Source organism: Talpa europaea (assembly GCF_964194135.1).
Source record: "Talpa europaea genome assembly, chromosome: 2".
Lineage (NCBI taxonomy): Eukaryota > Metazoa > Chordata > Mammalia > Eulipotyphla > Talpidae > Talpa > Talpa europaea.
The window spans coordinates 84,747,070-84,768,243 of record NC_140068.1 but is presented as its reverse complement, the minus strand read 5'-3'; the positions used below and the strand labels follow the sequence as shown (position 1 = coordinate 84,768,243).

The window sequence follows — 21,174 nt, the reverse complement described above, 5'->3', positions numbered from 1 at the left end:
GTTACCTCACCTAACATGAAAAGCAAACCCCCTAAAAAGGCAGTATAAATAAATTGAAATTATAAGCTCCATCGCTGGCAGGCTTATGGGAGAGAAGGCACATTTATAGGTGGCTGGTGGAACTCTAAATGAATTCAGTTTTTAGAAAGCCAGTCTGGCAATACACATCAAGAGCCATAAAACCATTCATTCGTTTCCACTGACCCAGCAATTCCACGTTGGGGAATTCACCTCAGTAAAACAACTGAATAGGACAACGAGCCATTGGTTTGTATAGAGACAACTGCACTGGTGCTGTTTATGGTGGAGAACATGACAACAAGCCAAGCATCCAACAACAGGGGTGTGCAGGACGGCCCACACACTGCACACGGAGCAGCGTTACTAGAAAATGGCAGACGCCAAGGCTTGACCTGACGAGAATCACCAATAACATCAAACTTACTAATACACATCCAAACTCTGGGTTCCCCAAGCCCACCCAAACCCTCTTCTGGGCCTTCTTCAAAATAATCAGATGCTCAAAGACTTGACTCAGGAATCAGTGAGGCAATCTTGATGTGTTTTCGTTCAATTTTGCCTGCGTATCTCACCAGCAGTAAACGCTCTCCAAAATCTCTCACATCTTTTTAGTATCCATCTGTATGTCCCCACAACAAAACCATCACCTCTTCTGTGAACTACAGCAAAGATCCCAAATGGCCTCTGCTTCTGTTCTTTTCCTCTCTAACCCATTCTCCAGAGTTGCCAAAGTGATCTTTAAAAAAACATAATTCAAGCCATAATATGTGCTAAGGTACATCAAGTGATGCATTCACAGTTTAAAAGGTCTTGTCTGATCTGGCCCCTGCCTACCTCTTCAACCTTAATCCATGCTCTCCTTGTCCCTATCTGCTGAACACCAACCACAATGGTTGGTGTTTTTTTTCTATTCTTTGAAAATGTAGGTTCTTCCCTACCTCTAGACCACCCCACATGCTGTTCCTTCCTGCTGGCATGCTTTTCCTTCTGTTCTTTGAATCAATAGTTCTTCTTAAAATATCTTCCTTCTGTCTTTCCTGATCAACCAAGAACTCCAAGAGTAGCCTCTTACTATAAATATACCCAGAGGCTAGCAAAACCTGACATTTAAAAGATGTGCCATAAATATTTACTAGATAGATGACAAATACAAATATATCACAAAAATAATGAAAAAAAAACCAGCTACATAATGAAAAGCAGAATATAAGTATGTACACATGGGTATTATACACACTATACAAAATGTATACTATCAAAGAATAGGAATACATTGAGAAAACATAAAGAGAATTTCATATCCAATACGTTCTTCTCTTCTGCCAATTTGTTTAAGCTTAAAATGTTCCTTGTTAATAACTCAAATACTGGAGCTGTCAACTAGAGAATGGAGATGTAGCTCAAGCTCCAACCATCCTCTAACTTGTCTAGAATGAATGAACTGTTAGTTTAGAACAAGATCCTCTGGAAGTCATTCAGCAATCATTAGTTATTGCTTAACTACTATGTGTCAGAGCTCTGAGCCAGAAACACAAAGATGAATAGCACATCATCGTCGGTCGTCTTTGAGAAGGTGAAATGGAATAACAACAAAGGCCCTGAGCATTTCCAGAGATGAGGGAAGCACACCCAAATCTTTTCTCATCTGGTAAATTCTCTCTGGAGCAGTCACATACAATTGAATTCCAAGAGGAGAAAACAACCATGAATTTCTAGAAGGAAGAGCAGGGAGTGAATAATAACTACTTAATTATTCTGGGAACTTGTCACCATTTGCTTTTGAATTACACCATCCCCCTCACACCCCTAGCTCATCCCCCACCCCACCCCACCACACACACACACCCCTTTCCCGACCATCCTGTCTGTCCTAATCATGGTTAAGATGATTTGGCCATGCCTAGGATGAAATAACATAATGGTTTTATCTCAAAGCTTCTTTTGGAAACAAGAATTCCAATTTCTTTTCCAGAACCAGGTCAGTGGGTTTCTTCTCACCTTTGTCTCTCTTGAGTCTATTCAGCGTCTACAACCTATGAAGAGATATGTTTAAAAGCTTCGGAGAAGAGTTCTACAAGTGCATGTGATAAACCATACATAAACACATCTCCTCCGGACCACGCAAATCATGAAGTTAAACCAGTTTCTAAGAGACCTGCAATGAAAAGTTAGCAAAGGAGATACTAATAACAGGTGATTCAGGACCAAGCTCTGTCTTCCACGAATAATCAGGTGATGGAAAAGAAAAGCCAGAAGGTCCTTAAGCTCTCAGGATAAATGAGTTGAAACTACATTGCTAAGCAGAACCCATGTCACACTGTTACTCATTAAGCAAATATTTTTCAAAATGACCCAAGTAGCAGGAAAGCAAAGCATCCATTCCCTATTTATAACATTTCAATTTGCAAGAGTATCTTTCCATCTTAACCATGGCACCACTGCCTGTCAGAGTCACACCACAAGAAAATTGTTAGCCAGAGACTCCACACCCTCCCCTCTCAATACACACACACACACACACACACACACACACACACGTTGCTCTCCCTTAATAATTGGCCATTTTGACTAATTTTTCAAGTGTCTCAGGGAGCAGAACTGCTCACCAACAGAAAGAGAATCATTCCTTTAATAGGCAACAAAATTGGGTAAATTAAGGTTTCTAATCCCCTACCTACAACGTGGCAGAAAGAACAATTTTTACAGAGACACATGATGTAGACTTGAATCCTCTCTCTAGCAGTGTCCTAATGTTTGACCACAACCTGTCTTAAGCCACATTCTTTTAGCTGTAAAATGGGCTAACACTACTATCTCATGGACTTGTAAGATTTCCTAAGATCATTTGTAGAAGGTATTCAATGCAATGTCATTGTAAGTACTTAATAAATTAAAGCTTATATCAATAACCATGATTAATATTAATTAATATTCTTCCACTGGGGACGCTCAGTGCTAATGCCCTCTAGAATCTACTCTTATCTGATTCCCAGATTCATGGACTCACTCCTCCTCCTGTCTCCCAAATCCATTAACCTCATATTCCTTCTCCCAAAACAGATTTGCAAACGCTCCAAGCAACTGAACCACTAAGCAGTTCTGGTGGCAGAAGAGCAAATGGAAAATTGTATAAAGATCAGATAATGAGTCTTGCTGTGACTTAGCTTACCAAGCTTCCCCCTCCTTGTTTTTTGTCTTGCTTTGTAATTGACAACAAAGGATTAGACATAATTTTTAACTATTCTAAAAGAGAAGATGAGGCTACAGGGTACCCACTTACACCCTGTCCAGTCCCATCTGAGGGACTGAGCAGTTTTCACACCACCACAAATATCTTTTTGTCTCCAAGGTCAGGATGTTGATATGCAAAAAAATAAATAAATAATCCAGATAGCCAGAATCCAGGAAAATGAGCCACTCTGGTAACCTTTAGTACCCTTCACGAAGACTGAGGTCACTACTGCTTTAAATCAATAAATATCAGTGAACCCAAGCTCTCAACAGCCCCACATCTAGTGCATTTTCAATAACATCTGCCAGGTTCCTTGGGGTTAAAAACACAGCACAAGATCCTCTGGGCTTGGCCTCAGTCTGGAAATGGGAAGTGGAAGTAAAGCCAGCTTATAAGCCAATTTAGGATTCCTGTTTATTTCTTAGTATTTAACAATATTTAGTATTTTTTTAAAGCTAGTATTTATTTATGATCTTGCCCTTCTGCCTAGTATTTATTTATGATCTTGCTCAGCAGCTACTTCTCCAGCAACAACAAAGCTCAGCATCTTGCTAAGTGGGGATTCAATTCTGAGGACCAGGTTGACTCCTACTATGGCTTCAGTTTTCCTTCTGTCAAACAGACCTATATGTGCCTGATGGTACAGACTGAGTCTGTTCCAAATGGTCATCGGGAACATGCCCAGAGGCTATGAGATACCCTGGGTTCTTCCTGAGGCAGAAGAAAAGCACCTGAGTTTGCCAGGAAGTTGCCGGTGACCTGGCATCATGGGAATTTGCAAGCCCTGCTTAGGAGAAGAGGGCCAATAGAGTATTACTGCTTACTGGAAAATAGCCTGGCAGTTTACGCAATGAAAAGTCACTCAATTCAAACTGGCCCCTGAATGATGCATCTGACCATTTCCCGTCAACAACAACAAAATTTAATCAAGTTTTCTTAAGCCAATTATAGTTTACATGTTTTGTAAAGAGCCAGCTGAATACAAAACCAATTTGCATCTTGACTAAGGAGTCTCCAAAGAGGTTTTACCTCTCATGTTCATGAGTGGAGCCAAGTGTAAACTTAAAGTGTGATGTCTCACATTCTGATGTACAATGCAGAAAGTACACAGAACACCTGCTAGAGCCAGCCTAGTCACTCATGCCTACTTGTCCCTATCCAATCATACTCAGAAAAAAGAAGCTGTCTACAAACTATCCTAGAAGTTATGGATTCATTGAGCTGACCCTGTTCAGTTTGACAGACTGTCCAAATTTAGCCATGGTAAAATATACAATTGACCCAGCTGGTATCTATTCCTATTTAATCACAGGGTTTTCGGGGGGGGGGGGGGAGTTGTTTGTTTTTTCTCCATATAAGGTAATATACTTTCCAGTACAAGGAATTTATTTCTTGCTGATTGGGCTTGATTATGCATTTTATTTACACTGGAAATTTGTTTGAGATTGAACCAGAGGTAGATCCAGCTCTTTGCCTGCAGAAACAGGTGAGATGAGAAAACTCGATCCCATTCTGTACATTTTGACAAGGATGGGAGTTTCAGGGTGTAGGTTAAATATGCTGTGTTCCATGCAGTTTGCAACAACATGGATGGAGCTAGAAGGGATCATGCTCAGCAAAATAAGTCAGAAAGAAAAAGAAAAATACCGGATGGTCTCACTCATAGGAATTTAGAAAACCTAAATAAGAGACCAGGAAAAAGACTAAACAATGAAAAGTAATAATCAAAATCAACAAGCAAGTATAAACCAGACACACTGGGGGGGAAGGGTAGGAGGGACGGGGAGAGGAAGAACTAGAGTCAAAATAAGGGGGGGGGGTGCAATTGTATGGGGAATATAACCAAAATGAAAATGCATACATTGTACAAAGATCAAAAATGATGTAAGTATTATATAAAATAAAATATTTTTAAAAAATGCTGTGTTCCAGTACACCTGTGTTCCCTATTCTTATTATATCAAGAAGGGTTTCTTTTCTCTGACACTCAGACTAACAACGTCACTTGAAGAGTTTTAACGATTTTAACATCATTCATGTTTTGTGTATTATACCACTCCATTTGAGTGGTGAAACCCAGGCAACATTACGGATGGGCATGTACCTTTTACACCGCATATAAACTGTGCCTATCAGGCAAGAACCAAATCTCAATTCATCCCTGACAGCTGCCTAGGACAGCTTCTCTCACACAGCAGGTGCCCAATGTAGGTTTGAGCCTGGAAAATAAGGCACTTTCCCAGCTGGATGGAGATTCCTCAACTTACTGAAGATAGAGCTTCCATACGAGCCAGCAATTCCACTCCTAGGTATTTACCCAAATGACACAGAAACATTAATTCACAAGGGCACCTGCACCCCTATGTTTATAGCAGCACTATTTACAATAGCTAAACTATGGAAACAACCCAAATGCCCAAAAATAGATGACTGGATCAAGAAGGTGTAGTATATATACACAAAGGAATATTACTCAGCAATCAAAAAAGATAAACTCATGCAATTTGCAGCAACATGGATGTAGCTGGAAGGGATCATGCTCAGTAAAATAAGCCAGAAAGAAAAAGAAAAAATATCCGATGGTCTCACTCATAGCAGGAATTTAGAAAACCCAAATAAGGGACCAGGAAAAAGACTAATTGTAATAAAGAAAAAATAAAAAACAAGCAACTATAAACCAGAGACACACTACGGGGTGGGGGAGGGGAGAAGATAGGCGGCATTAGGGTCAAAATAAGGGGGGGGGTACAATTGTATGGATAATATATCCAAAATGAAAATGCATACATTGTGCAAAAATGAAAAATGATATAAGAATTATATAAAATAAAATACATTTAACATTAAAAAATAAATAAATAAAGATACCTTTGCCAAATCAAAAAACAAAAACAAAAAAAAAGAAAAGAAAAGAAGGCATTTTCCCAATCTGGGCTGTTGTGGTTTTTTTTTTTCCCCTCCAGCTTTTCCTTCTAGCTTTCCCACTCTAGGACTGTGAAGTTAAGGTATACAGAAAGGACAAGATCTTTGGGATATAATATCAGCTCTAATTCACATTTCTACTTGAACTTGCCACCAAGTCCATTCAGGACTTCAAAGGACAGTGTCAAGACATTAGATAATTAATTTCGATAAGGGAAGGTCAGGAGGTGGCACTAAGCAGGCCATCCTATCTCAACCACAGTGACAAACACAACTAATACTTGGTACTTTCTAGAAAAGCACCCAGCTGAATAAGCTCATACAGCAAATATCCATGTCTCTGGAATTCACAAAATAGTGGTTTCCACAAATTCATACTTTATTTCCTTATCAATGATGGATCCCTTCTCTTCTGACTGCCTACTGCCAACGTGCTCTCTCTTCACGCAAAGCAAGCTCTCTGAGGACAGGAGACAACTCTGAGTGTGTTATGTCATACTGGCCAAGTCCTTCTAGGGCTTTCTTTAACAGTGGCACAATCATAATAAGTCTTGTTTATCTTACCTCCCAACTTTTGGCCTGAAACACGTAATATTTTCTCTTTCAGTTTGTGGTTTACTTTTTAATATCATGCAGACGTTTGAACTCATCAGAGATGGAAGTGTAAGCAGCAAGGACACTTTTTCCCCAAAAGCACTAATGTAGTTCTCATTAATGTTCTGCAACAAACCAAACCACCAGCCTTAACTTCCCCCCAGTGGGCCTTCTCTGCTGTTACATTTCATCATCCAGCAATTTGGAGTTGTGAAACAAGCAGTGTGGCACAGAAGTGAGAGAAAGCATGAGCTGAGGCGTCAGGCAAGCCAGGGTTTCAGCCCCAGCACCTGTGAAGGCTGAATTACTGAATGGACTTGGGGGCAAGTTCAAGTCCTGGGTTCTAGTCACACAACTCTGGGCTGTATGATGCACAACAAACCAATGAAGTTATTGTAGCCTCCATTTTTCTCATCTGTAAAATGGAGAGATTACAACCGGCTTCGCAGAGATGCTAGAAGTAAATGAGGTGCTGAATATAAAGCACCTTGTAGATAATAATTCATATATACATATGATCATAGTAAACATATGTATATATTAGTGTTCTTGTGGTAATTTCTTTCATACAGTTAACTTATCGTGACAAGGAAAGTATCAAAAATGATGACAATAACAAACATTTCCATACAAAAGGAAGATATTTGAAGGCCATGCTAAACAGGCCACTTTATTTGGGGTCATTATTTTTCAATTAAACTGAAATATATGGGCAGGTCACTAACCTCCCCACATCCCCCAGCAATGTTCTTTGCACTCTATCATGTTTACCTGGACTCCAATACCTGGTATGTGTCATTTTCACATGACCAAGAATCTCAATGAGATAAATAATCTTTAGAACAATGTGATGAGATCATTTAATAATTAAACAATTCCAGACCTGAGGACTGGAGCTTATATAGCAGGGATAAGGAAAATAAAAGACATTGCTTCCTCACCCTGTTTGGAGTTTATAGCATAGCCCTGCTGACCACTGGCAAACCATCTCAGTCATTCTTTTGGACAAAGGGGTCAAAAGGTCAAACAGGCGATTCCATAAATTTATGTGGAGCCTTTCCATTATACCTAGCAGGAGAATAAGGATGCCTGTTGTGGTTAACACCTTAAGATTGCATCTAAGCTCTACTATAAAATTCACTTAAAAAAAAAAAAGGCCAAACTTCAATTATCACATCTTCAGTTGCAAACCTAGTGCACAATTCTTAGGTAAACTGAATTTAATGATGTAAAAGAAAGAGCTGGGCTCTGGAACAGTTAAAGACTCTTAGACCTTACTTTAAAGCCCTAACTCAAGGTAAAAAGTAAATTAAATGAAATATTGCGCTTAAGATTTAAGTTGGGTGTCAACTCTACGAGGGCCATGATAATCAATTGTTATGAAGGGGTCCTGTAGACAGGAGGTGGAGTGGAGTAGTAGATCTAAAACGGAGAAGGAGGAAATTCAAAGCTAAATCTAACTCCATTGACATTAGGCTCAAAGTACCCATAAGATATCAATCCAGGTTCACTCCTTGAAGACACCCCCCCACACACACACACTGCTCACCATCTACCACATTTGCTTCAAGTATACAAATCTTGACTTTGCCATTACTATAAATGGGCAGAAAAGTCTCTTGAAGGGACATTGGGACTTGTCTCATTATAAATGCTAACTGCACCAAACTTTTCTTTAGTCCTTCTCTTCCCCTAAAAACCCACACTGACACAGAGAACCAGAGTGTCTGTAGGATGAATTCCCAGGCCATAGCAACTGCACTGCCCTGGGATCAAAGCAGATCTTGGCTAGCCAGGCATTGAGCCCTTTTCGGGAAGGAGACAGCAAGCCTGTTTTTCCCTTCCACAGCCCTGTCATGAAAATAAACTCTTGTTTTTGTTTGGTTTTTAGTTAAGAATCGCCATCCTCCCGCAGAGAGGAAAAGGCATGGCAAGCTTATGGTGGCTCCAGGGTTTGATCTCAAATTTTCTTCCATCTAACTCCCCCTCCCTCCTCCCTAACATTTGGGGAAAAGGGGAAGGGACCTATCTGGGGGAGTTGGAAATAAGTTTGGGGTCAAAGATGGTTTCAGGTTTTGACCAGGTAGTAAGTGATGGAGGAGCACTAGATATAAGACACGCCCTAGAGCTGAATGCAGCTTGGGAGCTGAAAAAGGAAGCTGCCCCACCCTGTAGGGCTACCAACCTGGCCACAGGTAAAGGAGGGATAGGAGAGACTGGAAAAAATTCATCTTCCTTTATGTAGCTCTCTCCCCCCCTCCCCCAACTTAAGTGCCAGCGCGCTGGCTGGCGGGGAGCCGGAGCTTTGGAGACGCCGGAGAGTGGGTCTAAGGGTTCTTTATTTAGCGAGCAAAAATTAGGACCCATCCCAGCCGAGGAACGGGGGAGGGGCAGCTTGCACACTGCTCTAAAACGCTGGACGCCGATGCACCCAGCGGTCCCCAGTGTCCGGCGCGCACCGGTACCGCTCTCCCACTGCGGTAGCATCCCGACATGACACTGCGGCTGCAACAAAGCGGCAGCCACTGGCAGCCCACGGCAGCCCACACTGCATCCCCAGCCCCACACCACGCGGAGGGGCTGCGGCGCTCAGCTGTGCAGGTGTGGGAAGGTAGTGGGGATACGAAGGGGGCCGAGTAGGGAAAAAAGCTCTGAAATGCGCAGGAAACCCGGCGGCCACCTCTAGCGCCTCCTCCAGCGCAGCCCGACCGCAAAGAAAACAATTCGCCTTCATTTCCAAGTCCCAGCTAAGCCTGCGGCTCCCCCAAAACACCAGTGGGTGCCCTCGCTTGTGTTGCCTTGTCTTGCAAGTCTCCCATCCCAGGTGGCCCGATCCCGCTCCCCAAGCAGCCCGGGCCCGGGGGACCCGCCCGGCTCCGGGAGAGCAGCGCCTTTGGCTCCCGCGTAGCCGCCGCCCCCAGGTCCCCCGAGCGCTCACCAGGAGAAGGGAGCCCGCGATCATCGTGGCTCCAGTGATGCGGCTGCAGAAGGCGAGAGCGGTGCGACTGCTAGCAGAGGTCCCCATGGCTGAGTCCAGGACTTGCAGGGGCGCTCTGGGCGCGCGGACCTCCGGCAGCTGGAATCGGCGGCTGCTTCTGCCCAGCGCCGCATCCACCACCGCCTCCCGGGCCGGGAGCCCATCTACCTCCAACACCCCATGTGCACTGCGGCAGCCGGGCAGCCGGACAGCCGGGCAGCCGGGCAGCGGAGGGAGGTGGCGAGGGCGCTCAGCACCTGCCCAGACGCGCGGCCGCCGGGGCAGGGAGAGGCAGCCGAGGCTGCAACCCGCGCCTCCCGGTGCTCTCCTCCGACAGCAGCAGCGGAGAACCAGGGAGGTGGGCTGCGCACGGGAGAGCAAAAGAACAACTTCCCATAGCGAAGCCTCCAGTCACTGCCAACAACCCTCCTCCTCTGCCCAGACCGGCCGGCTAGGGACTGAGTCTGGTGGCCGCCGGGTACGGGGACACACGTGGTGGCGCCGAAGGGGCGGGGGATCGGCCCTTTGTGATGTCACCCGGGAGGAGGCCGGGCTCTTTGTGCGTTCAGAAAAGGGAAGGCAGTCCTAGGAGGTGGCGAGAAGAGGAAGGCGGCGCCCCTTGGCGTTTGTTGAAGAAATTGCAGTTGCTTACTAACCCCTGGAAAGCACTGCGAAGTCATGCACACCCCAAATTAATTTTTTTTCTAACATGATTCTAGGTAAATAACTTCTGTGGCAGACACCTTTCTATTGTTTATGACACAGTGATTTAAAAGTCAACGACCAACTGCGCGCCCAAAAGAGACTAGTGCGTTGCTGTAAAGGTTGGTTGCGCATTAGAATCACCAACGGAATTTAGATCATACGTATTGATGCCTGCCGCAATTCCCAGAAATTCCTATTTAATTGGAACGGGGTGGCCTGGCGTTAGGATTTTTAGAAGTTCTCCAGGTGATTTTAATGCGGAGCAAGGTTTGAAAACAGTTTTAAGTATCCAGGCTAAGCATTCCAAAACCTGAGGCTGCGAAGTTGGGTGGGTAGGTGGTCCCCGGGGGATCTTGCAAAGCCTTGAAATGTGTCAGCAGCTATATTTTCCTAATTAAAGGATTTATGATTTGAATCAGATTATAACAAAGATAAACATCTCTCTACACAAAAGAAGTGCTCTTTTTTAAAAAAGATTGATTGATTGCTTTATTTATTTATACAAGAACCGGGGTACAGGCCAGATGCGCGGGAGGGTGAGAGGATTCACCAGAGACAGAGTGGGGAACAGAACAGGCAGACTGACGAAATATACCGCTGAGGAGAGCAGCAGACAAGACAGGAGAGGTCTGCGGCACCATATGGACCCTCACCAGCAGGCTGGGATCAAACCAGCACCACAGAGGCTGCGGACAGCTTCACAGCGCTGCGCTCAACCACCTGCGCCACCAGGGGAGGCCCAGAAGTGCTCATTTTTTTTTTTTTTTAGTTCCAAATGTCTTTGTGGATTGTGAGTAGTTAAAAACGGAGGTAGCATCCTGCTTCAGAAGAACAACCAAAGCGTTCTCTTGGGTGCCTGGCATCTCCCACATTTCTGAATGTGAGAGATGACCTGGCATCAATTTTTCTTCGTTTCACCTAGGGGAAGGCAGAGACTCTTAACATGATCAACATTTCTGGCACCTAGTGTCCATTATCTAGGAAGTGACAACATGTGGCAAGTGGCATTCAAATGACCTCTTTGCTCATCAGATCCACACCACTCATTTGTGAGCCTAGGGTGCTCGGCTTCTCCTGCCTTTCCTCCATCCCTTCTACTTCAAGAGAAACATGCTTTTTCAATTATCTGCTTCAAGATCCAACGCCCTGTACTCCTGATGGTAACCTTTCTTATTAATTAATATGTTGTGTTTTGGCCTTTGTTCTGTGCACTCTTAGCAAGAAGTTCTTCCAAACATGTGTCAGTAAAGAAAAAGATTGTCCATAAATATGGGAAAGGAAAGAGGCATAATATACAGCCTCTGGTGAAATTCAAATAAGTTTAAGAAAGTAATGCTTTTAAATGTGAAGTTTGGGAGAAAGGGTAAGGACTTGGTCTCTCTAGCTATCTCCAGGAGTTTGAAAGAACAGGGGATATATGCTGTGCCTACAAACAACAGTTTCAATAATTTATTCAAAATTTCATATGACTGGTCAATATTTTTTTTAAAAAAACTACATTGATATAAAAAATGGAGAGGAGGTCGTCGAAGCAAGTGTTTGCTATTAAGTTCACTTTACCTGCTTATATCCACTTATAGTTTTCAAGGCAGATATATTTGCTCCATGAAGTTTGGGCAAACTTAAGAGTTTGGGTTACATGGACCTCCCTGGGGTGGCATAGGGGGTAAAGACAACTCTATCAAGCTATTGTCAGCCAGTGCAGAATGAGTTCGATCCCCAGCCAGGGAGCTAACCCACATGGCACAGCTGACATCTCCTGTCTTACCCACTGCTCCCCTCAACAATGTATTTCAGTAGATCTGCCTGTTCTGCTCCCCACTCTGTCTCTGGTGAATCCTCTCACCTTCCGCACCTGTGCCCAGTTCTGTATGCATAAATAAATAAATCTTTTTTAAAAAAAAAGTTTGGGTTACAACGCAAGTTTAAGGAGTCCTTTCTTAACTATATGTCTTCCTAAAATCTATATGGGTGCTTCAGTGGTGGAAGAACTATGGTGACCACACAGGAGGAGAGAAGTCCTATACTGTTAAAAAATAAACAAGGATGTAAGAGAAAGGTATTTCAATAAAAAATAAATAACTTTTTAATTAAAAAAAAGATACAACTCATAAAAGTTGCTGATATGCACTGCCTTCAGGATTCCTCAGGGTGCATGCCATTGCCAAGGAAGGCCCAGGAAGCAAGCCAAGGGAACTATTTGGTTACAGTAAAAGGAAAAAAAACAAAACTTAACCCCATCACTACTGCAGCCTGAGTTCGATCCCTGGCCAGGGAGCTGACCCACATAGCCCAGCAGACTTCTGTCTTGCCAGCTGCTTCCCTCAGCAGTGTATTACAGTAGATCTGCCTTCTGCTTCCCACTCTGTCTCTGGTGAATCCTCTCACCACCACCAGCACCGCTCCCCTCCATCTCTGGCCTACAACCCAGTTCTTCTATGCAAAAAAAAAGAAAAGAAAAGGAAAAGGAAACCTAAAAAAAGTTTGAATTGTGCTCCCCCACTTTCAAATGTCATCATTTCCTGGTGTGGCATTGTTCACATCAAGTTGAAATTGAATATTCAGTGTGAGAAATGAAAAACTCACTCAATCCTGTTTGCTATATCTAATTAAATGTCCCTCTATATGAGTCATAGATTGTGAATAATTTGAATCTACATGCAATGCAAAACTTTATTATTTTGAATTAAAATACACAAATGCTTTTCATTTCACTTTGTAAAAATTTCTTCAATGAATGATTAACTCATTGTGACATTTTCATTATGGTTATTTACAAATGTTTATTTCCTGGGAAACAATAGAAATTGAATAATGAATGAGGATTAGCTTTGCCATATCTTTGTCATAAAATCACTCTTGAGCCTCCATCCTCTCACACACATACTAATTGGACATTTTCTATTTCTGCAGATTCTGCCAGTGTTATATAATTCTCACAGTTTCCTACATACAAAATCATTGTTACTTCTTCCTTCTCCTATCTTTGCAATCAATCTTTTCTTTTATCATTCCATTATTTTCTCTTTCTAGTTTGAGCCAATATCAAAGGGTAAAAGAGCATGAAATTTGTCCAAGCAACAGCAAGATTTTTTTTTCATTTCAACATGTGCTGAATAACTGGTGTGTCGGGCACTGTGGAGTAGTGCAGAAACAATAATAAGAATTAATTGCACCGCCAAAGAACTCAGTCTCTAGAGAGCAGAAAGATAAAAAGAAAACTAAAATAGTACAGCAGGTGTGAATGGTGGAGATCCCCCACTATAGGTATATGCTTATTTTCAGCTGGCTATGTACTGTCCAGAATAAAAGACTACAATATCCAGCCTCCAGTGTGTCCAGGTATGATCATGTGCCTACAGTTCTGACCAAGTAGAATTATTATCTGTGTCTTCTGGGAAGCAGTCCCACCAATCCCACTGGCTAAGACTTAGTTATCCATCATTCTTCTCATTCAATCTGTCACCAAGACCTGCTGTCTATCTCAATCAACTTTTATCTAATTCTATCACTTCTCCTTTCTCCCCCTTACTCCACCTTAGCCCACCCTGCTGTTCTGAGCTAACTGCTTGTCTGAGTAATTACATAAACTGTATGATTGTTATCCCTGCCTCTCATCTTGTCTGTACCTTTTGGTCTGCAAAGCTGCCGGCAGCCTCTGCAGCACCAGTTTGGTCCCCGACCCGCCAGCGAAGGTCCCACTTGGCACGTGGACCTCTCCTGCTGCGCCCGCTGCTCCCCTCAGCAGTGTATTTTGTCAGTCTGTCTGTTCTGTTCCCTGCTCTGGCTCTGGTGAGTTCTCTCACCCTGTGGCACTTCTGACTGTGCCCAGTGATTGTATAAATAAATAAATCTTAAAAAAAAATAGAAACAAATCTGATCATGTGCTTCTCTCTCCAAAAACCCAATCAAGATTCCTCATTATTCTTAATTTGAAGTTCAAAGTCATATTAAAACTATTCTACTGATCCCCACTTATGATATAAGCCTCCCACTGTTACATGGTTGAGTAAACATATACAAACAAAATACACAGAGCCTTTACTTTTCATGTTAATTTTCCATGCCCTCTGACTGCCAATTCCTACAAATCCCAGGTTCTACACACTAATCACATTAGATCATTGTGTTTCTCAACTACCTGATCCCTTTCATACTTCCAAGTCTTTGTTTGGTGTTGTTTTCCCTTCAGTTTTCTCCTCTGCTTGTTGAATTTCTATAAACCCACCCTTTAAGACCAACCTCCAGTAGTACCTCATCTGAGAAGCCTTTCTTCTTATTATTATTAGCTCCTTGCCTTCTCTACTCTCATTGGGAAAGACTTAGTTGTTCCTCCCTCTGGTTGTTATTTTCCCCCCTGTATGGTTCTGTTATAGCATGTATGACATTATACATAGTTTGTTTACTTCTTTATTGTAAACAAAGATCTTGAGCTCTTGGGAGCCAAAGTCCATGTCTTAATTATCTTCACAGCTCCATAGCTAAGATTCAAGACAATTGCCTGGCTCAATAAATACTTCTTGAGTGAAACAAACTTGGAAGGTTTGACATGTTGCAAATAGTTCACACACCTGATGTACATTTTCTAAGCTTTCATTCAAATATCCCAAGTAGAGGGCCTCCCAGGTGGCGCAGCGGTAGAGCGCTGGGTTGCGCAGCTGCCCGCGGCCTCTGTGGCGCCGGTTCGATCCCCAGCTGCTCCCCGGCCACCGGAGGAGGGTCCCACATGGCCTGCCGCCCACTGCTCCCCTCAGCAGTGTACTTCAGTCCTTCTGCCTGCTCTGCTCCCTACTCTGGCTCTGGTGAATTCTTTCACCCTCCCGCGCTTCTGACTGTACCCAGTGCATGTATAAACAAAACAAACAAACAAACAAATAAATAAATAAAAACATGCCTCTATTAAAAAAAAAATCTTAAAAAAAAAAAAAACAAATATCCCAAGTAGTGTTATATAAATATAGGTTTAATCTTGTATATTACTCAAGTGTAATGGCCCAGATTCGGATTGAACATTTTGTACACAGTTCTGTTTTCTTCAAAGTATTCATTTAAGAACTTGTGGTTCTTTGGTCTATGAAGGAATATCAGTCATTCAGCAACAGACTGCAAGATGAAGTGCATGAGCATGAGTTTGATCAAGTCACCATGGTGACATGCTAAAAAGAAGGCACTCTTGGAGAAGATCAAAGGGGAATAGACTTGCTAAGCAGACATAGTTCCAGAAACTTCCTTCTTTGTTGGGTGAAAAAAGGATGATTTGAAAAATAAAATGGCCAATCCTTTGAAATTATGACAACCTTGTCTCACTTCAAAGAACTGTGAAGCAATTAAATTATTACATTATTTCCCTTTTCTGAAGTAGAGACCCTTGAAAGTTTCCATGCTGTGAAAAGTAGAGCTTGCTTGAATTGTCCATCATTCACATGCTTTAGGATTTACATCTGAAATTTTCATTTTTCCACTCAATTGCTTCAACAGTTTCTCATTTGATGGAAGAGATGGTTAGAAAATAGACCTCATTTAACAGTTTAACCAAAAGACAATGAGTTTGGAGAAGCAGTTATGGAATCAACTTTTCATTGCCCACTAATTAATTGGGTAGGTTAAATGAGCAAGTTCTTTAAACTTTTTGAGTCTCTTCAATTTTAAAATAGTTAAGAATTACCTCATAGTGATAGCATAAGGTCTGAGATAAGACATGTAAAATTTCCAGCACAGTGCTTTTTCTTCTAGTAAATAAGTCAAGTTCCCTTCTCCAATCTCTTGGAAAGCATGACCTTTTACAAACTACTCTAATTAGAGAAGAAACATGGGATTGAAAAGTTCAAAATTTCTTCAGAGACACATTAGGGAGTTAAAGATGGATTTTTAAAAGTCACTTAATCATCCATGATGCACTGTAGTGTCAAGAAAAGTGTAATAGCCTGGAGATCTGATTTCTGGCCTTGACTCTGTCATTTGTTAGCTGTGTGAATCTGAACAAGTCACTGCATTTATCTTTATCTGCTTGTGAATTTTATGCTTCTTGTTAGAGAAAATAATAAATATGAACTAAGAGATTGTTTGTTATCCTTCTTACCACTTAAGTTTTAGGATTCTAATTGGCTCACGTGGCATCCTTTTTGGATATGAGGTGTTCAAATTGTTGGAAGTAGGAAGGGAAAGAAGAAAATATTTTGGAGAAGCAGTTGACCCTCACTGAAAACACCTCTAAATTCAGTAAGTGCTTTGCCCCCCGAAATTGCATACGCGAAGTATTGAAAGATTATTTTTTCTCTCTTTTCTATACCTTTGCTATCTATTTATTTCAAATATTGATATAGCACCCATTATGTGCTAAATCTGAGTTCTGAGTAGAGGGCAATAAACTGAACAAACAATAACTCTGCCCCTGTGGAACTAAGAGGCAGCTGATTATACTGAAGTTGTCTGTGTGAGCTAAATGTATCCCCTCAAAATCCATATATTGAATTTCTAACCCCCATTACCTCAGAATGTGACTGTATTTGGAAACAGGATAGTTAAGGAGGTAAAATGAGGTCATTAGAGTGAACCCCAATCCAATATAACTGGCATCCTTATATGAAAGGAAATAAGGATAGAAGCTGGTACAGAGGGAAGAATCCAGGGGACAGAGGCCACTGAAAGGCAAAGAGAAGGATCTCAGAAGACACCAACTCTGCTGACATCTTGGTCTTCAACTTTTAACCTCCAGAACTTTGAGGAAATAAATTTCTATTGTCTAAGCCACTCTATCTGTGGTAATTTGTTATGTCCTAGCAAGCTAATAATGTTATGCAGTACAATACTGACAAGTCGAGAGAGAGAAAGCAATTTTAAGGGAGCCATGCAGATGTCTGGGAGAAGAGCCCACGCAGAAGTCCTGGGAAGGAGTACTCCCCTTGTTTTGGAGGAACCCCAAGAAACATAAGCATTAGAGAGTGGCAGGAAATGAGGTCAGATTTATATGACAGACCAGAACTGGGGAACATCATTGCGCATGGTTGTGATGTTGATCTTTTTCCCAGTGAATCAGAAGCCATGGAGCAAAGTTTCATGATCTAATGTCTGTTTATCAGAATCAGTCTGGCCACTGTGTCAAGTATAGAAGGTAGGGGAGTTAGGAGGTTACTAAAATAGCCCAGGCCAGGGAGGAGAGTGGCTGGGACCAGCATATGGGTCAATAGCGTGAACCCCACCCTTCATAACCACCTTAGATATAAAACCTCAACATGTGGATGGAACAAATAGGTTATTTGGTTCTAAATAATACCCTTTTTATGCATAAATGCCTGCTTTGCACCACGGTCATTATTTTAAGATGATAGATGTTACCACTAGAGTGCTCGTCACCTGAAAGGAGAGGCCTTTGTGCTCATATTGTTTCTCCTGGCATACCTGGAATCATGCTTTCATACAAAGACTGATGCATATTTATTCAAAGTTAACAGTGATCCCCAAATGCACAAAAATAGATGACTGGATCAAGAAGATGCGGTATATATAAACAATGGACTATTACTCAGCAATCAAAAAAGACAAACTCATTTCATTTGCAGCAACATGGATGGCCCTGGAAGGGATCATGCTCAGTGAAATAAGTCAGAAAGAAAAAGAAAAATACCAGATGGTCTCACTTATAACAGGATTGTAGAAGATCCAAATAAGGGATCAGGGAAAAAACACTAATTATAACAAAGTAAAAATCAAAATAAACAGGCAACTATAAGCCAGAGACATATTGCAGGGAGGGGGAGAAGGGAGTAGGAGCAAAACAGGGGTAGAAAGAGCACAAGGGACCACAGGTGAATGGGTGGTGGGAATCTCACAGGGACTTTGATCAAGATGAAAATGCATACATTGTACAAAAATGAAAAATGATGTAAATAATATATAAAATAAAGAAAATGGAAAAAAATAAAAATGTTTACAGTAAAAAAAAAGATATCTAGAATTAAAGAAATCCTTAAAAAATAAGTTAGCAGTGATCCAGTCTTCTTTTGAAAAGCATTGACTTGAGCTGATACAAAATGTTTGAAAACTTGCCCTCCCGGAAATTATATTCTGAAAGAGAAAGGGAAGGGAGAAAAGGAGAGGGGAAGGGAGAAGAGGAAGTGAGGGGAGAAGAGGGGAAAGGTTTTTCTTCCTTCCTTTCTCTCCCTTCTTTTTCTTTTCTTTTTCTTCTCCCTCTCCTTATTGCTTTTGGCTTGGTATGGCACTTTTTGAAACTATTGAAACATTTTCTTAGAAAAATACAACTTTTTTATTAAAATCCCTTCATATATATGTATTTTTGAGGGCCTCCCTGGTGGTGCAAGGGTTAAGACACATCCTATGAAGCTATCAGCAGTCATTGCAGCATGAGTTTGATTCCTGGCCAGGGAGCTACCCACATGGCACAGCAGACCTCTCCTGTCTTACCTGCTGAGGGCAGTGTATTTCAGTCAGTCTGCCTGTTCTGCTCCCCACTCTGTCTCTGGTGAATCCTCTCACTTCCACACCTCTGGCCTGTACCCCAGTTCTTGTATGCATAAATAAATAAATCTTTAAAAAAAAAAAAAGAAGAAACGACTTGCCTGAGGGAGAGACTCCTGGAGCCTTGGGATAGTGCAAGAAGCTGTCAGGTACACCTCCCTGGGACTCAGGGGGCTTCTCAGCAGAAACCACATCTTAGTAGCTTCTGCTGAGTCCGCATGACTTCTCTGATACCAGTGAGAGGTATCTGTCCCCAACCAAGGCAGCAAGAGAACAATGTCCTCCAAGATCCCCCACTCAAGACCCCCTCCAGCTTCATCGACCACTCCCCTAATGTGCTTGCTCTGCCCCGAGACACACTTCTGCTGTACCTAAAATTACGAAGCAAATCCTGCATACCGGATTCCTACTTAATGTTACTTTTCACTCTGTTTGCCAATCCCTCTCTCCAGGGCCTTTACTACGCACTGAGCTCTTATGCCACCTCTGTAGAGAAGACTTCTAACTCTTCTTTGGTTTTCTGGTTTGTTTTTGTTCATTTGTTTGTTTGTTTTTCACTCTTCTTTCAAATTGAGGAAATATTGGTTTTAAACCTTGTATATGTTTTATTTTTTAAATAAATTTTATTTGTATATTCCCCATACAATTGCAACCCCCTTATTTTGACCCCATTCCCTCCCTTCCCCGCCCCCCACCCTCCATAGAATGTCTCTGGTTCATAGTTTTTTGTTGATTTTGATTTTCACTTTCTTATAGTTATTCATTTTCCTGGTCCCTTATTTAAGTTTTCTAGATTCCTGCTATGAGTGAGACCATCCGGTACTTTTCTTTTTCTTTCTGGCTTATTTCGCTGAGCATGATCCCTTCCAGCACCATCCATGTTGCTGCAAATTGCATGTGTTTATCTTTTTTGAATGCTGAGTAATATTCCATGGTGTATATGTACCACATCTTCTTGATCCAGTCATCTATTTTTGGGCATTTGGGTTGTTTCCAAAGCTTAGCTATTGTAAACAGTGCTGCTATAAACATAGGGGTGCAGGTGCTCTTTGGAATTGATTAAACCTTGTATGTTTTAGAAGTATAAGTTGACACGGCTTCATATGCAGGTTACCACATCAAGCTTAGCAACAGGTCACTGATAATCCTGCACCGCAGTCAGAACAGAACTTTTTTTTTTTTTTAAGATTTAATTATTTAAGCCTATGGGAACTGGGGTGTAAGCCAGAGGTGTGGTGGGGGGGGGGCGTGAGAGGATTCAACAGAGAGAGTGGGGAGCAGAACAGGTGAATCTACTGAAATACACTGCTGAGGGGAGCAGCAGGAGAGACAGGAGAGGTCTGCTGCACCATGTAGGTAGCTCCCTGGCTGGCTGGGGATTGAACTCGTGTTGCAGAGGCTGGCAATGGCTTGATAGCGCTGTCTTTAACCCTAGCACCACCAGGGAGGCCCAGGACAGAACTTTTGAATGGAGTCTTAAAAAGTGACAATGTTAAAGTGATTACATGGATTACATCTTCGTCCTTGGCTGTCTAAAGATCCATCAACATCATGAATGACACAGTACCCACCCAGACCAGGAAATTTATGAGCAACTGACTGTTTCAGCAGAAACAAATGGTGACTTTCCTTACCCTGGGAAGGCAGCAGCAGCGGAGACAGAAATTTGGGAAAAATTAGCTAAAATGTACAAGACCTCCCCTGATGTCATCTTTGTATTTGCATTCAGAACCTGTTTTGGAGGTGGCGAGACAACTGGCTTTGGTATGATTTATAATTCCTTGGATGATGCAAAGAAAAATGAACCCAAACAAAAGACTTGCAAGACATGGCCTGTAGGAAAGGGGAAAAAACTCAAGAAAACAGCAAAAGGAATGCAAGAATAGAATGAAGAAAGTTGGGGGTGTACTGCATAGGCCAATGTTGGTACTGACAACAGTAAGCTGGGTATTGGACAACAAGTTTTCTTAAAAGGAGAAAAGATTATGCTGCAACTTCATCTGTATCTTTGGTGACTGCAGTTTCTTCATGAGAGGATTAATAGGACAAAAAAAGATAAAGCGCTTAAATATATTTAAAATTATAAAAATCATGGAAAAGATAAACTATCAATAAGAATATGCTGTGAAAATGTTAAGAAATTTGTTCATAAAAATGAAATTTATTGATGAAAAGCATGTTTTAAAAAAAGGCCACAAATTGAAAGTTATGATTTTTAATATACCCATATATATCATAAAATATAGTT

The 21,174-nt window shown here is 41.8% G+C and overlaps 1 protein-coding gene across 1 annotated transcript in view; it reads right to left on the bottom strand.

Moving 5' to 3' along the window:
• The window catches only part of TNFRSF21 (TNF receptor superfamily member 21), a 68,655-nt gene extending 58,846 nt beyond the window's left edge, over positions 1-9,809 (bottom strand). Inside the window, exon 1 of the mRNA XM_084228873.1 lies at positions 9,708-9,809. Coding sequence (XP_084084999.1) covers positions 9,708-9,794 — 87 coding nt within the window. The 5' untranslated portion in view covers positions 9,795-9,809. The remainder of the gene's footprint in view (positions 1-9,707) is intronic.
• Between the last annotated feature and the right edge of the window lie 11,365 nt (positions 9,810-21,174).